Source organism: Monomorium pharaonis, chromosome 2, assembly GCF_013373865.1.
Source record: "Monomorium pharaonis isolate MP-MQ-018 chromosome 2, ASM1337386v2, whole genome shotgun sequence".
NCBI lineage: Eukaryota > Metazoa > Arthropoda > Insecta > Hymenoptera > Formicidae > Monomorium > Monomorium pharaonis.
In genome coordinates, this window is record NC_050468.1 from 19,232,746 (window position 1) to 19,249,190 (window position 16,445).

At 34.1% G+C, this 16,445-nt stretch overlaps 1 protein-coding gene and 2 non-coding genes across 3 annotated transcripts in view; 1 reads left to right on the forward strand and 2 right to left on the reverse strand.

Moving 5' to 3' along the window:
• Positions 1-16,445, reverse strand: part of LOC105840433 — a 70,516-nt gene that overhangs the window by 45,495 nt on the left and 8,576 nt on the right. The window contains exon 2 of the mRNA XM_012687356.3: positions 2,099-2,339. Coding sequence (XP_012542810.2) covers positions 2,099-2,314 — 216 coding nt within the window. The 5' untranslated portion in view covers positions 2,315-2,339. The remainder of the gene's footprint in view (positions 1-2,098; positions 2,340-16,445) is intronic.
• On the reverse strand, positions 4,815-4,886 carry Trnae-cuc. The gene has a single exon. It is a non-coding gene; the product is annotated as a tRNA-Glu (tRNA).
• Trnae-cuc lies at positions 4,984-5,055 on the forward strand. Its single transcript has one exon. It is a non-coding gene; the product is annotated as a tRNA-Glu (tRNA).

Consider the following 16,445-nt stretch of genomic DNA (forward strand, 5'->3'; position numbering starts at 1 on the left):
TCGTTCGAACGGTGACGGTTATCGATGCACGCATGTGCTTCGTGCTGTCACGTCGCCGTTCTCGCTGCTGACTATCGCCAGGAGGATGGGAAACGCAGATACAGTATATTTTTTATCGCGAGCGTTTTTAAAGCCCGTTTATTCACGGTGGCTGGCAGCCACTCGTAAACGATAACGCGTTTAACGATTATCAGGCGCACTTTAACGAAATCGAAAACACTCGGCAGGCTGTTGCGCAGCGAGGACCGTGATAGCCCGCCAAAACAAGTTTATATATTGTCAGTAAGCTTGTGCAGCACCGACGGTACACAGGCCCGCTGGCTGCGCGTCCCAGCGGCTTGCGTCAATCCGTTTCGGAACTCTACAAGCCGATTACAAACGGTATTATACGTCCCGCGGAGGAAGATTGCAGCGTCGGAAACGCGCGCGACTGCCTAATCCCTCATAAACAATCCCGCTCGGCGTTTCTGCGCACTCCGACGTGCGCTCGGCATATCGGTCATGTCAATTATCAATAATATCGACAACACCTTTATGCATGATGCACGACCGCGGGATTAATGAGTGCGCTATAGAGCAGATAGACCGCGCCCGCGATCGCAAATGTCTGTAATGAAACTGTTACAATGGTCACGGAGGAAAACCGACGCTGTCACGCCGTTTGTTCTCTATTCGTAACACGGCGAGACAAAGGTGGTTACCACACCCCGGCTGCGTGCGCGCGGTTTGCGCTTAAAACACTTGTATCACATGTCACGTAAGGCGCGGTGTTAGTACGCGTGCCTCACGACCAGACCCTCGCCGACTTACAGAATGTAACATCTCTTAGATTAGCATACGTGTTTTTTTTTTTTTTTAAATAAACTCAACAGCCATTGTTTTAAAAGAGACCAAAACAACGGATAAAACTTACTCGTTTGCCACAAAAATACTTACATCTTTAGAAAAAAGATTAAAAAATTTACATATTGTAAATAGGTGTGAACACAAGCGAAGATTCTCTTCTGACTTTATGACGAGCGTTTAATTCTCGATAGTAGCCACCTCCCCCAAATTTGTCCGGGCAATAAATCATTTGATACGAACGATACCGTCTCCCGGGCCGCCTCTTAACGCGTAATACGAATAAACATGACCTTTTCCTCTAGACTTTGGAACCGGTCGATGTCCTTAAACCGAGGAAGTAGCGTGGTAGCGTGACTGTATACGTTGTAAAATTTGCTATTAAAAGGCGTGAAGTTTACAGTGGGACCGGGAGATATCAATACTCATACGGGAGAGTTAAAAGCAGTCTTACGATCCGGTTTGAAAGAAGTCCCCACGTGTCCCGTCACTTATCGGTCGTGAATATTTACGCACGCTTCGACGACCACTTGGGACAGCGAGCTTAAAGATTTAGCGACGGATTTGTGTTCATAAATCGTGTAAAAGACTCGTAAAAGACTTCGAGAAAACGGCAAACGAAAATCAATGCGTGACATCTTTCGAGTGCCAAAAAGATCGTGAGCTCTTGAATTTCTGTTTATACAAATGTAGTATATGTTGATTTTACTGCAGATATAAATTATTATTTTCACGCTTTCAAACTCGAGATAATTTTTGCAAACATTTTCTTACGCGGTTTTAATAATTTTTTAATAGAAAGAATTATATAAATTATATTATAACAACTTTTTTTATTTGCTTTTCAATTTTAATTAGTATTCCATAAATTTCTATTTAATTAATTAAATTATTGTTTATAATTGATTTGATTGTAGCTTTACGTGTAACACACTTGTTTGCGCCTACTTGCGCCGAGAAAGTCGGACAGCATGATCGTTCAGCGGGTTGCATATACTTAAGGCGCCTGTTTGCCTTCAGAAAATGTATATGATACCGTAAGATCGTGTGCGATATATACATGTGTATATGTGCTTTTATCATTTAATTCGATTTTACACGCATCTTTCTGCAGACTTTGTTACCGTAACTTGTCATAATCCAATAAAATGCATTTATGAAATTCAACAAATTACATTTAATAAAATAAAATTCGGCATTTAATAAAATAATATTCGACATTTAAGCGCAAGATATTTTTTTTTTAGTCTCTTACCTGTACGGCGCTGTTGAGGAAGCAATTGTTCTGACCAGGTCCATTGAGCAAGCCTTTCGTGCTGGTAAAGCTGTTGTTGTGCTCCCGATGCGGTGATTTTTGACAACCCTGCACCTGTCCTTCCGTCTGATGGCATTGTGTAGATTGCAAGTAACCGGCAAAATCCACTGTGTCTTGGGATGCAGCCTGCTGCTGCAATCCCATTGTAGATGTCATGCTTGATAAATCAAAGTAGAGTCATCTGTAAACATTAACAATAAATATATTTATTTTTACAAACAGTGTGTGCCTCGTAAATTTTTTAAAATAATTATAAGATAAAGTTCGCATAAAAATATAATTTATTATAATAAAGTGTAAATAAACTACGTACACAACAATTATACTCGATAAAAAGTGCTTTATATCATTGAAAAATACTTTCAATGCTGTAGTACAAAATTCTATTGAGTTACGGTTTCGTGCACTCGAAAGCAAGTCTTTATAATGCTTTAAATTATGACGATGAATTCAAGTCATAATATTTGCGGAAACTCATAAAATCAAGTTAACGAGGAAGCTAAGAAGTATAACTACAAGATAAGATCGGAAAAATCTGTTAACGCATATTCGGAAATGCAATGCAAGATTTTATGACCTGTACCTCCAGAAGAACCCGATTACGCACAAATGTTGATTGGTTTCTGTTTCAATTCTCCTAATTAAAAACTCAAATAATCTCTTTGCATTTTTACGAAAGACTCCAGGGGGAATCGACTCAACAGGGGAGGAGGGAATGTCGCCTCGAGTGTCACCTTTAAAAAAGGCGAAATCATCATAAAGAGCATTATAAAGGCTAAAAAGAGGGAAAAGGAGAGAAAGAGAGAACCGTTACGCTAAATGCTACTACGACCGAGTGGACGGCGGTTAATTTCGAAGAGCCGAGAAAAGTGGTCGGAGCGAATACGTGCTTGAGAGCAGGCCTGGCGCCAGTCGTTTCTCGCCGTCTTGGCTTCAGGCTTCGGATACAATACTCTGGTCACATTCTCGACAAACGTCGAGGTCCCACCGTACTCGGTGTTGCACTTATTACGAAGTAGATGAAGAAAACCAGACGTGACTGGCCATGTCTCCATTTTCAAATTCAGAAACAAAATAACCTTCAGTACAATCTTCTTAATAATTAACTTATAAACTAAGCAATTACTAATTGACATTTTTTTCGAAAGCAATCATTTAACCCACGTATTATTATTAATATTTAGAGAATTTAATAAAGAGTTTAAATAAAGTTTTATAAAGAGTTTAAATAAAGAGTTTAATTAATGCTATTAATAAAAACCTGACTTTTATACAGTGTCTCATTTTTAAAAATATGTTTAAACAAAAAGCTACACGTTAAAAAAATGTTTAAATAAAAGTTGTATATTTTGAAAGAGAATAGATAATAGTGAATCAATTTTCTCCCGAAAAAATCGATTTTTAAGGAGAAATGGTCAATTACTACATCGTAAATCATTCGGTTGTATAAGAAATCTTAGAGAGTGCATTGTTAAAAAAAAAAGAATCAAAAGTATATCATCGGACAAAATGTTAGAAATATATTTGCTGACATGAATTCAAGGTACGTTACGATTGTAGAACAGAACCTATCAAGAGCTGGAAAATAGAGCCACAATGAGAATTGAGAATTGCATTGATCCGTTGCTCTTCACAAACCGCACAACAAATACAAATAAAGCATAAACCATTTCGCGACTTTCCCATTATAATTGTGGGTTTACAGCAAATGACATAAACACACACATACACACACACACACACACATCCAGTTGACCGTGTGCAAACTGCAAGTGAGCCGGACTAGTTGGCCTCCCAATGTATCGTCTCGCGTTTGTTGTCCTTGGCACGGCATACAAAAGGAATTTCCATTTACACGGCATGAGCGTGGTAACCAAGAATACCCGATTTCACGCTTGTCGAAGTTACAACATGATACCGTAAATAAAAACGGTCTATTTTTTTTATCATACACAGATCTAATTTTAGAGAACGCCACCCAAACACAGAGAACATCAACGATGATATTCATTTTTGATGAAAGCAGTAAATATAAAATATATATTAATAATTTAAAATTCTTTTATTCTTCTACTGTTTTTATTTTATAATTGCGCGATGATAATTATAAAAAATACCAATTAATTTTGTTACTCCAATCGCTAATTATGTGTAACGTCTGTATTAAAACACGAAAAATTTTATAACTTTTCGTTATTTATGCAAATTGCGCGATTATTATTTTATTGTTCTATCAAAAAGCTAATAACACATTATTTTAAAAATATAAAATATAAATTGAGGTATTATTTCTCGCAATAAATTAAATATGTGCAATTTTTCGAAGAAAGGCAATCTTATAGATGCTTCCGAGCATCAATATTATTAAATTGCTCAATTTCATTTATGAAATTACGTATTTTGGCTTCACGTAACTACGTTTCAAGGCAGACAAAAATGTGTACTTGATCTGTAAATAATAAACCAATCATCTTTAACTTTTTAATGGGTCTTATTTAGTTATTATTGTAGAATATAATAATCACAGTTTACAGTTAGGTATCTTATCAAATCTTTGTTATATTTTAGTATAATAACAACTCATAATATTTGTAATAAATTTTTCAACTTTGGACTATATTACATTTTATAATTAAAATAAGAGCAAAAAATTAAATTCCGGTACCGGGAATCGAACCCGAGCCTCCTGGGTGAGAGCCAGGTATCCTAGCCACTAGACCATACCGGATCGCGACGGGACTCTCCCTCTCACACTTTGACAACAGTACAGAAGCAACATCCCTCTTGGACATTATTACACGCCTGAAAGAAAACCCTATACGTAATCCGGTATGGTCTAGTGGCTAGGATACCTGGCTCTCACCCAGGAGGCTCGGGTTCGATTCCCGGTACCGGAATTTTTTTTAAAGAGAAAACCAAGGAACGATTTTTTTTATTTATTTAAAAATATACTAATTTATTATACTTTTAAAATGTTATAGTAGATAAATTAGATATTTTAAGTATTTATACATTAAGATATTATTTTCTAAAGTAGTGTAAATATTTAATAAATAACAAAAATCACTGAGAAGAAAAATAGAAAAAATTTGATTAGATAATCAAAAATGTATAATAATAAATTCTAAGTATATTGCATTATAATTGCAATATAATAAAAATAAAGATAGCTTTGTATGTGTAAACTTTGTTGTTGTGTAAATTTTATATTAATATCATCTTAATCTTTGTTAATCGCATACGTTAAAATTTTTCTGTAATGAGTGTTGTTGGATGCTTTGCAGGTTCCAAAATACGGAGAAATTTCTTAAACGACAACAGTCTCTCCCTCACATACGTGTTATGAATGCTAATGAAACCGCACCTCTCGTATAATAAATGCACGAAAGCGTATATTTATAGACGTACAACGACGGCATGGGTTCTTCTCTTTTTTTTAGGACCAAGATACGCAACTTCTTAATTTCTTCACAAACATTCAGCGACGGTGATAACGATGCGTAATTTCCTTTAAAAAGGAATAAATAAAGGAAACTCGTGTCTCTACGAATAAGAAAAAGAAACGCGCGCAGAATCACTTGATGACGCGAAAAAGACGGAAAGCGAAGGAAAAACGTCGCAAATTACGGCATAAAGTTTAGACGTTATCGCGCGGTTATTTTCGTTGGAGTTTCGTTCGCGACACTGTCCACGGGATGTTGAGGAGAAGAAGAGAACCGTCAGAGGCGCCGTGATATCCATTCCATAAGAAAAACATGCAAATTAAACGGTGCTGCCAATTCAAGACCGAAGACTCTGACGCGTAAGACTGTTCGACGGATGTCAGACGGTTGTAAAAGCCCAGCACGTGTAATAAAAGTCGCATGATGAACTAAAAGAAAACGAAGACCGGAGTTCTGGCTCGACCGATTCCACGCACGCACACTCGCACAGGGAATTCTTACGCAATGATTTTACGCACACCAAATGATTCTGTCATTGCATTACGCAATAAATTTTTATATATAAAAAAAATATATATATGCTTGTTTCATTTTACTAAGAGATAAATTTCCCAGATACTGTAAAAAAATTAAGCAAAATTATATGAATAATATTTGTAAATTACACAATTTATAGTAAAAATATATAAATTTTTTTAGTACTTTTATTTCTAATTGTACAAATATAATTTTTTGTATAATATAAAGATATATTTGCACAATAAAAGATAAAAATATTTAAAAATTTGATATATTTCACTATCAATTGTGTAAGTTTTACACATATTATTTATATAATATTACATACTTTTTTTTACAGTGTACTTTCACAGCGCGTTACGTTACGTTTCGCGGGCGTAGTGCAATGAAACTTGTCCCCGCTATAACAACTGCTGTCGACGCAAACAACAATACATGAACATTGCGGAAGAAGAAAGTTGGCAGTATCCACCGCGCGGCGAAAGAAAGCCTTGGCGATGTTGGCCATGGGGAAAAAAAACCGGACGTTCTTCATTCTCGCAGAAGTAATTCGCATTTCGATTGCGCGGTCCGCGGTTTATGCGGCAGATGCAGATGCGAAATAATGAGAGAGAGAAAATGGCTTTTGCAGAGAAAACCGAACATTAATCTAAAGGCTATATTGAACGGGAGATTTGTTGGATTACTATAATTTTTCACGGATTATAGAAACTATACTTTTCTCTTCTTTCGACGACCGTTTAGAATGAGATTAAGGCATTATGTAAGATAATTATATACATGAAAAGAGATTTGCTTAATAAGATTTCGAATACGCAACCTGCGCAGCATAAATATCGGTTTGTTTACTGAAAGCGTTGTGCACAGAAATAATTCCAGGTATAACTTTGCTACTTTTCTTTTCGACCGAGCTCTTGCAGTTACGTTTCCACCGCGAATGAATCCCCCGTATATATTTTCGTTGGTAAACGCCTACGAATTAATTATGAATCGCATTGTACTTCGCGACCGTGCGAAGTGAGTTTAATGTGAGTTAGTTCCAGGTTTATCTCTGCACGGCTTTCCTGTAAAGCGGCGATTATTATAGCTCTATATTTACGTATGTGCGAACATGACGAAGTAGTACACAGTGAAGATACATCTTGCAGCGGTGAATACATATGACTGAAACGATGAGACTGATAATGGAGTAAGTGAATAATTTAAGAAACGTAAATGACCGCAAGACAGTTTCACGACTTCATAACATGGCATGTAGGATTATGCGGAAACAGTAAGTCAGAGGGAAAGGCATACGGCAAGAAAAATTACTGGTGCGCTAATTGAAAGACAGTCGAATGATTCTTACGATCAAATAAAAGAACGAACGCGTATCTTGAAACGAGTACAAAGCTTAGAAATGTAGGACGAGAGAAACAAACGTAAAACAAAGAATCGTTTCAAAGATGCATAAGAAAAATGTGATAAAAAATTCTTGCGGAACAGAGAAGTATTGTATAAACTAGAAAAGCTCGAAACTTACACAATAGAAGACGAACGGTGCTTTTTTATTCTTTGAAAACGTGATTGACCATTTCTAAAAATCCACGGATTTTCAAGTTCAATGACCGTGATATCAAAATTTTCTATACTAATAGCATGTAGAGTGAACAATAAACCACAAACTATAGCGCGTCCATTTGAATTTAGTAGCTTTGTAGCTAAGTTATCAAAAGAAAATTTTAATTAATTCAAATCAATTTATTTGTTTATTTACTTGATCTGTATGTAAAAACTTAATTTATACGGAGATAAATGCCGAAATTTGAAAATACAAGATCTGTTAAAAAAAATTCCCAAACCATGTCTTTCTAACATTTTAAGACTTATTTACAATTTATTCCTCGTATCCTTCGAGACATTATACTTTCCTTCTCTCCTGTTAATACATCTTGCCTAAAACTATTTCTATTTCTAAAAGCAGTTCTGTACGCGTTTCTCGGAATCGCGTGTTAGCAAATTTTCTTAATATTTTTAACTGAGTTTTTTAAATGAGTCTTCAAAAACAATAAATTGAATGTAGTGTTATTGCAAAATACAAAAATATTGAAACGTTTACAAGAAAACTTCAGAAGAAAAAGATCTGAACTATGGCTAGATAATGGTTCCTCCACAATGACAACGTGCTCGCGCATACATTGCTGCTGATTCGTGACTTCTGCACAAAAACGATGGTTCCTCCCCTAATCTCCTGGTCTCCGTGGACTTTTTTATTTTTTTAAAACTAAAATATACATTGAAAGACCGACAATTCAATACAGTTCACCACAAGACATCAAAGAAAATTTGCAGGCGGACTTATGTGCGAAAGGACTGCTAGAAATAGAAACGACGTTAGAAGAAAAGTGTATCAATCGAGAAAAAGAATAATTTGAAGAAGACAAGACTGAGGAAATCGTAAATAAAACTGAAAAAAATTATAAAGACAAAGTTCAAGAACCTTTTGAATAGAACTCGTATATTGTTAAAATTTTAGTATTGCATGATTTCATACGATTTTTCTGTTCCATTAAACAATAACTTTCAAAGTCGATTCAGTACAAATTAGTCCCTTATGAGCAAAAAGATTTGGACCATTCATCTCTCTCCCACTTTCTTCATGCTTCTGAAGACGTCAAGTTCAAAAGCGCCGATTACTGTAATTTACTTGGCGATCCACAGGTGCGCTTTTGTTAGTGTTTTACTTCTTTTAGAAAACGCCCGTTATATAAGCGTAATCTACAGCCGAATTTCTCGGAAGGCCATTTTTGTATTCGACGTGCGATTGCTGATCGTAACATGCGATCATCGTTAACACATTAAATCACACACGATCGCGTGACATGTACTTAAAAATAAAAAAACAATTTCTATATTCTTATCACTCACACACACACATACACAGAGAGAGAGAGAGAGATTATTCTTTCCTTTATATTAATTGTGTTTTGATTTAAAGAGTAAAACAGATAAAATATATATTATATGCATAATATATTTTTTTTTAAGAATAGCTGTATACACTAAATTATTAAAATTATATAATTTTTTTCCAAATTTTTTTCATAAATATGACATTGAAATCATTATTAAAAAATACTAAAATATATTAAGTGTTTATATAAATATGTTTATTAAATATTTAAAAGAATTCACTAAAATATTTAAAGTCTAAAATAAAAGTATATTTGATCATATGTATATATATTTGAAGAAACGCTTCGCTGTATGTATTTTAACCAGTAAATTATTAAAATAAATATATATAAAATTTTTCAAAAATAAATATTATTTATTACATTTAAAAATTATTTTATATTGTGCTATTAAAACACTAACTTCGGTCATCAACCCGCACACTTTTTTTTAAGTTGCACCTGCATATAAAGTATCGAATGTTACCGAAGCTCCAGGCATCGCGCTTGCGGTCATAAAGAAAAACTTGTCTGACTAGTCATGCATAAAATACATCTGGTCTATTGACATGAGGATCAACAAGAGCAAAGCACTTGGAAGAGCACGAGACTGCGGTGAAACGTACAAACCTTTAATAAATTATCCTTTTCTGATATCACCGCAGCATGGAATTTACATAACGCGAACGACACGTCTTCTTACAGCTTCCTGTTTCTAAAGCACAAGTTCAGGTTTTGTATATTTATAAGTTATGCATAAAATATCTAAACTAAGCAAGACTTATATATATTAGCTCGCAAGAGCTATTATAATATTCATTCATACGATTATAACGTACCTCACAGTGATTCAATTCGTGTGTTATGCTGTACCGCAAATAATATAGATGTAGAAAGAATGCATAATAGTACGCTACGACAAACTAATTATGTCTAATTATATGATAAACACGGAAAGGAAACACTGTCACGGCATAGTTGGCTCCGACTGCTGATGACCGGCCGCTCAACTTCATACGAAACGGGTCAAACAGGTGTAACAGAAGGCTTAGCAAGTGTGAGGCACATTTAAATAAATATATCTAACTAGTTTCAAGATAAAAAAAATGTTTGTACAAGTTGACAGTTTGATAGCAAATTAACCCGCATTTTTTTAAATGCATGTATATGTATGTATATGATCAAATATCAATTATTTTATGACATTTATATCGTAGATTATTATATATTATACATATTATTACGCTTTGTACATTTCGAGAAACTTAATTTAAATAAAAATAAAAGTAACACATTTTTTTTAACTTGACTTAATATTTTTGATGTAAACTTGTCAATATTTAAATAAAAATAACTATCACAAGAAAAAAACAAATGTATTTTAAACAAACGATAAGTTATAAGCAACGAAATATATTAGTTTAAGATGTAATTTATACATACATAAATTGTATATTATTATTATATCATATGTAATATTTATTTTTTTAATACTTAAAATTTTACACACAATAAAATAAATAGGATTAAAATAAAAAGTTAAGAAATATTTAATATCTGACTTGTGTCATTTGAATTTTTGGTAGCTGTTACAGCAGAGATATTTTTTATGTGCATCCATCTTCAGGAATACAGCAGAGATATCATAACACAATATTTTTCATTAGATCACTCGACTATACGATGACTACTTTACACCTTCGAGGCCACCAATGGAATGTAGTCACTCAGCGATGATAATACAGCTCGCTGATTATCGTGGACCTCGAAGCCTCCTCAGGGTCGCTTAAGTTACGTCGTAATGATGCCCAGGCGGCGAACCGGTTACGGTCGTCCCGGACCCTGAGGCCCTGCCACTGCACTTATTTGGCCCCGAGAACGCCCTCCATCACTAAACCGATCCCGAGGCAGACGGAAATAAGAAGAAAAGGGCGCGAAGGAACCCACAAAAATTAACCACGCGCTCGCTCGCACCTGGTCCGAAGATGAAAACACGTAGTCAAACTGGCTCAAAACCCTTCACCACAAGGAGAGACTCCAACACCTCTTATAGATGCTATTTCTGAAGGAATAATCTGTCTACACAAAGGAACGATCTATAAATAACTGCCATTGCATAAATATGTGGAAATGAATATTGCTATACACGACAGTATAAATAATGCAACGGTATAAATTTTGCTTAAACATAATCATTGCTCGATATAGTGTTAGGAGTTTATACTGTTAACGTCGTGAATACAATGCGATAAATATTCGTATCGATCCGCCTCCGCAATTTTTAATTCGTTCCATTACTCCGAGAATAGACGACGTTCCCAACTACTTCCTATGGAAAACGCGCCGGCTGCGAACTGTCTCCGGAGTACACAATACTCCAGATAGTCACGCTCCAATTTTAAGAAGATACAACACCCCGTTGCGCCAAGGGGGTTAGGACTTATAAATTCAAACGATAAATCTATCACCAGCAAAAGCTGACCGATATCGCGCCTATGGCCGGTTGCCAAAGCCATCCTGCAAATCTTGTATTATACAGTCGCATGCAGGGCACTCTCTTCCCTCCTCCCCCTATCTCGCATAGCTATATCCTGCCAACCCCCATGGTTCAATTTCTCATATCTTTTCTTTCCCGAATGAGCGAGCAATAAGAAACACAATTTATTCTAGCAACATAATTTTTTCTGTTTACTGCTTGGTCGTTATTTGCGGCCAGAAAGCGAAGCCCTTCGAGCGAATCCTCAAGGACGAGCGCTTCCTACTCGTAAATAAGAAAGCAATATAAATTCTCCCCAAGATATTTGACGCTCTTTCATATTTACACTCGTATCTTATTGTGCAAATAGTTGAGCAGAATTCTGCAGCAGTCAGTTATTAACACAAAGAAATTAAAAAATTGTACGCATAGTGTAAATTTCACAGTCATTTTATTCTCAATAAAATGCATTTTATGCAATCAGCTTGACTTTAATCTTGATGATTTTTATTGTATAGCACAACTATTGTGTTAATTTTCAAAATAATAAATCTATTGTAGATTATAAAAATTATTAACAATTGCAACGCTAAAGTTCCAATATCCAACTTACATTTCGTTAAGAAACCACTCCACTAAATGGAACGTTTGCGTGTCAGAAAATGATATAACACTCTTAATTACTCGACGACGATCACCTATGATATTTCAGGGTGTCATGCATCTATAGGGGAAGGTAAATAGGCGGTGATTCTGCAAAATATCGTCCAGTCGCAGTAATATGCATGCGGATCGTCGAAGCAACGTGTGCCGCACTATAATTTGTCATTAACTTCTTTCATGTTTCTTCCTGCAGTAAAACGTAATTTAATCGAGGCGACGAAAACTTGCTATCATATCATTATTCAAAAAAACTGCAAAAGTCTTTAAGAACACGGATGTGCACGTAGAATTTTTCAAAATGTTAATGAGAGACTTGAATTCGCAGATCGTACCAAACGGTTGAATCTTCTACACAAATATTAAATTATACGATATTTAAATACAATATAAGAATAGCATACGTAAAGAACGCCCAATTCCCGCGTATTCGGATTTCATTACAAAGTATCCTACTAAAATAAACATCGCTCATTCCCAACATCAGTCATTCCCAAACGAGTATTTAATATCGTAAGCTTCACGTTACTGTTGATATGCATTGAATATTTTCTTGGTTTCTTCTTCGTACTAAATTATATCATATATCATATACGTCATTAACAACTACATAATGAATCTGGTAATGTCGGACTTCTTAATCCTATTTTTAAATTTTACTTAAGTGATTATTTCTTTAGCTTTTCAATACACATCTGTTAAATATATTTATATTTGACAGACATATAAAGATGAATCTCGTGCTTTTTATTTAATTCACTACGTTCCTTCTAATAATAATTCTGAATATCAAAATGTACATCGTTAATTATTAGACACAAATTTATCTATTCACAAGTCGTTAAAACAAAAAACACATATTTATAGACTTTATATTACGCTGACAATTTTAACATTTTCTTTGTATGATTATTTTTCGTAAAAAGTCAAATACAGAATCAATATTTTATTGTTGTCTTTAACATTTTCGTGTCTAATTTTTATTTTATTTAATTGCTTCGTCTTACATATTCTGATGAGGTATCAAAATCAACAATTAGAATGGCCAAGAAAAAATATCATGCATTTTATTTTACTAGAAATATATTTAATATTAATATAAATATGATTTTCATGTCTAAGCATCTACAAATTTCTTATATTTTTTATACTGAAAACTTTTGCGTTACAGTTAGTGTTAAGATCTGATTTTTTTAAACTATGGTACCATATCGAATTGTGAGTTATTACTTTCATAACACAATCTTACTATATCAATAATTTACTTTATTTTATTTTAAAAATCATTAATATATTAGTTTATAAAAATAAATTAAAGATTTATTAACATAAAATTATTTTTGTATTTCAGATACTACACAGCATAAAATATCCACTATAATGTAAAAAATATTTAGACATATAACAAAATATTAAAGTATAATTATGCAATTCCATTATAATAATCTAATTTTTTAATAATCTAATTTGTCTTTACAATATTACAATATTACATTTTGAAAAAATTTATCACGTTGTTTTTGAATAATTTTATTATCCTGAGAAGAAGTTAAAACTTGCGCATGCGATAACCAAGCACATCCGCTTTCATGAGAAAAGATAGAAACAATGTGCACTCTGCACACAAATTTTTTAATTTCCTGGAGTCTCTGTATGCAAATTAGTTTCTATTTAAGCTTTTTCTTCAAAAGTCATAACATTGCATTTATAAGCTAGGTATATTATAAAATAAAAATGTGTGTGTACACATAACATATATTTTATCTGTGCAAATTATAACAGATATTATGTAAATTATAAATCATTATTATTGAATTATAAATCTTTAGAGTCCAATTATACAAACTATCGCATGTGACATATCTATGTAACATTTTAATTTGGAAGTATTAAGTGAGATTACGAGCTATGTGCCCCATTTAAAAGAATAATAACAAGTTAATTCTTAAAAACCCTGTTGTTAAAAATTGAAATATAACTGAAACAGAGTGTATTTCGTGTATTCAACAAGTGTCTGGTTGAATTAAAATTACACATTGGGTAAAAGGTATTTTCTGCAATCTATTAAGCCGTAACATGACACTTCCTTTCTAACGAGAAGCAGCATTTATCAAATCGAAGATAAGACCGAGTTTACAACTGCCAAGCAGCTTGTTTGTTCCTTCGCGATTAGGAATTCCTCTCGCGACTCGTTTCGTATTCTGTCCCTCGCGATTTCAGGACAAGATCCAAACAAGAAGGTATGCCAGTGACGTTTGTAACATCAAGCATATGTATATTTAAAAAGGTAATCCAATATTGTTCATAAATATCCGTTTATACTTAAGAATTTACAGTATTTTGAGTGTTAATTAACTTTTATAATTATAATAACATCTTAAAGAAAGCGTTTAAATCTAACTGTATCTTGTAATCTCACGATATAATCTTGAGAAACTTCAGAGACCTACGAATTAGTGAAACTTTTAGTTACTCTTTCTTACTATTAGTTATTGTAGTTTACAGAAAACTTTTAATCAAATTAAAAGATTTTTTTTATATATGTAAAATATTTTTTTATTTAAACATTTCTTGCTAAAAGTTGCAAAGAAAGTATTTAAAAGCAATGTTCTTCACTTTTCTCTACTTACATTAATAATCTCTGTAAAATTCATTGCTAACATGCGAGATATATCCTACATCTTGTCGACACAAAGAAAAGGAAGAACCAGGAAATCGGTGAAGCAAAACGCTCAGACACAAACTTCCGGTAGAACGAACAAAGTTGGCCTTTTTAAATACGTATATTTCTCAAACAATTAAACTTCGTAAAATTCAAGTTTTAATTCAATTAAGCAGAAAAATCTTGATATACCATTGTATTTTATTGTAATTATTCAAAAATGCAATTAATATCAAGTTGATTATATTAACATGGAAAATTTTTTAGAAAAAATATAATTAAACAAAAATTAAACAAAAAATACACATTATAATAAATTATTACGTTATACAACATAATTTTTTATAAAAGTAATAAGAATAATCAATTTTTCTGTACGTGAATTCGAAACATGTTTGAAAACATTCTGAAAACTGCCTCTCTCTCTCTCTCTCTCTCTCTCTCTCTCTCTCTCTCTCTCTCTCTCTCTCTCTCTCTCTCTCTCTCTCTCTCTCCCTCTCTCTCTCTCTCTCTCTCTCTCTCTCTCTGTCTCTCTCTCTCTCTCTCTCTCTCTCTCTCTCTCTCTCTCTCTCTAGAAGTAATTAGTAATGAGAATGAAAGGAAAACAAGACAGAAAGAGACTATCGCAATAAAATTCGTTAGAACTAAAAGTGCGCAAAAAAGCGTGTGTTACGTAAAATTATACAATACCTTGCCAGCAGAAATTAGAAGTTTTGAAAAAATTGATGTATTTAAACGGATGTTAAAGAAGCATATATGTAAGTCTATGTTAAACATAATAGCTGAGAAAGCTAAATAAACTTTAATCAATCAAAAAATCCCGATCTCTCCCCGTCTCTCCCCATCTCTCCCGATCTCTCCCCATTTCTCCCGGTCTCTCCCCGTCTCTCCTCATCTCTCCCGGTCTCTCCCCGTCTCTCCCGGTCTCTCCCCGACTCTCCCCATCTCTCCCCGTCTATCCCCGTCTCTCCCGATCTGTCCCCGTCTCTCCCCATCTCTCCCGGTCTCTCCCGGTCTCTCCTGGTCTCTCCCGGTCTCTCCCGGTCTCTCCCGGTCTCTCCCCGTCTCTCCCGGTCTCTCCCCGTCTCTCCCGGTCTCTCCCCGTCTCTCCCCATATAAAACACAGACTACACTATAATGTATGTATATTGATATTTAAGATTTTACATAACTTGGCGCCAAATTACTTAAGGGATAGATTAGAAGTAATTAGTAATGAAAATGGAAGAAAAACAAGACAGGAAGGGACTATCGCAATAAAATTCGTTAGAACTAAAAGTGCGCAGAAAAGCGTGTGTTACGAGGACGTAAAATTATACAATATCTTGCCAGCAGAAATTAGAAGTTGTGAGAGAATTGATGTAATTAAACGGATGTTAAAGAAGCATGTATGTAAATCTATGTAAAACATAATAGCTGAGAAAGCTAAATAAACTTCAATCAATCAAATCTCTCTCTCTCTCTCTCTCTCTCTCTCTCTTTCTCTCTCTCCCTCCCTCCATCACATATTGTGGAATGTTTTCCAGAATATTTATATGTAACTTTATTTATAAATTTTTTATTCTATAATATTGTATGATATATTTTGAAACAA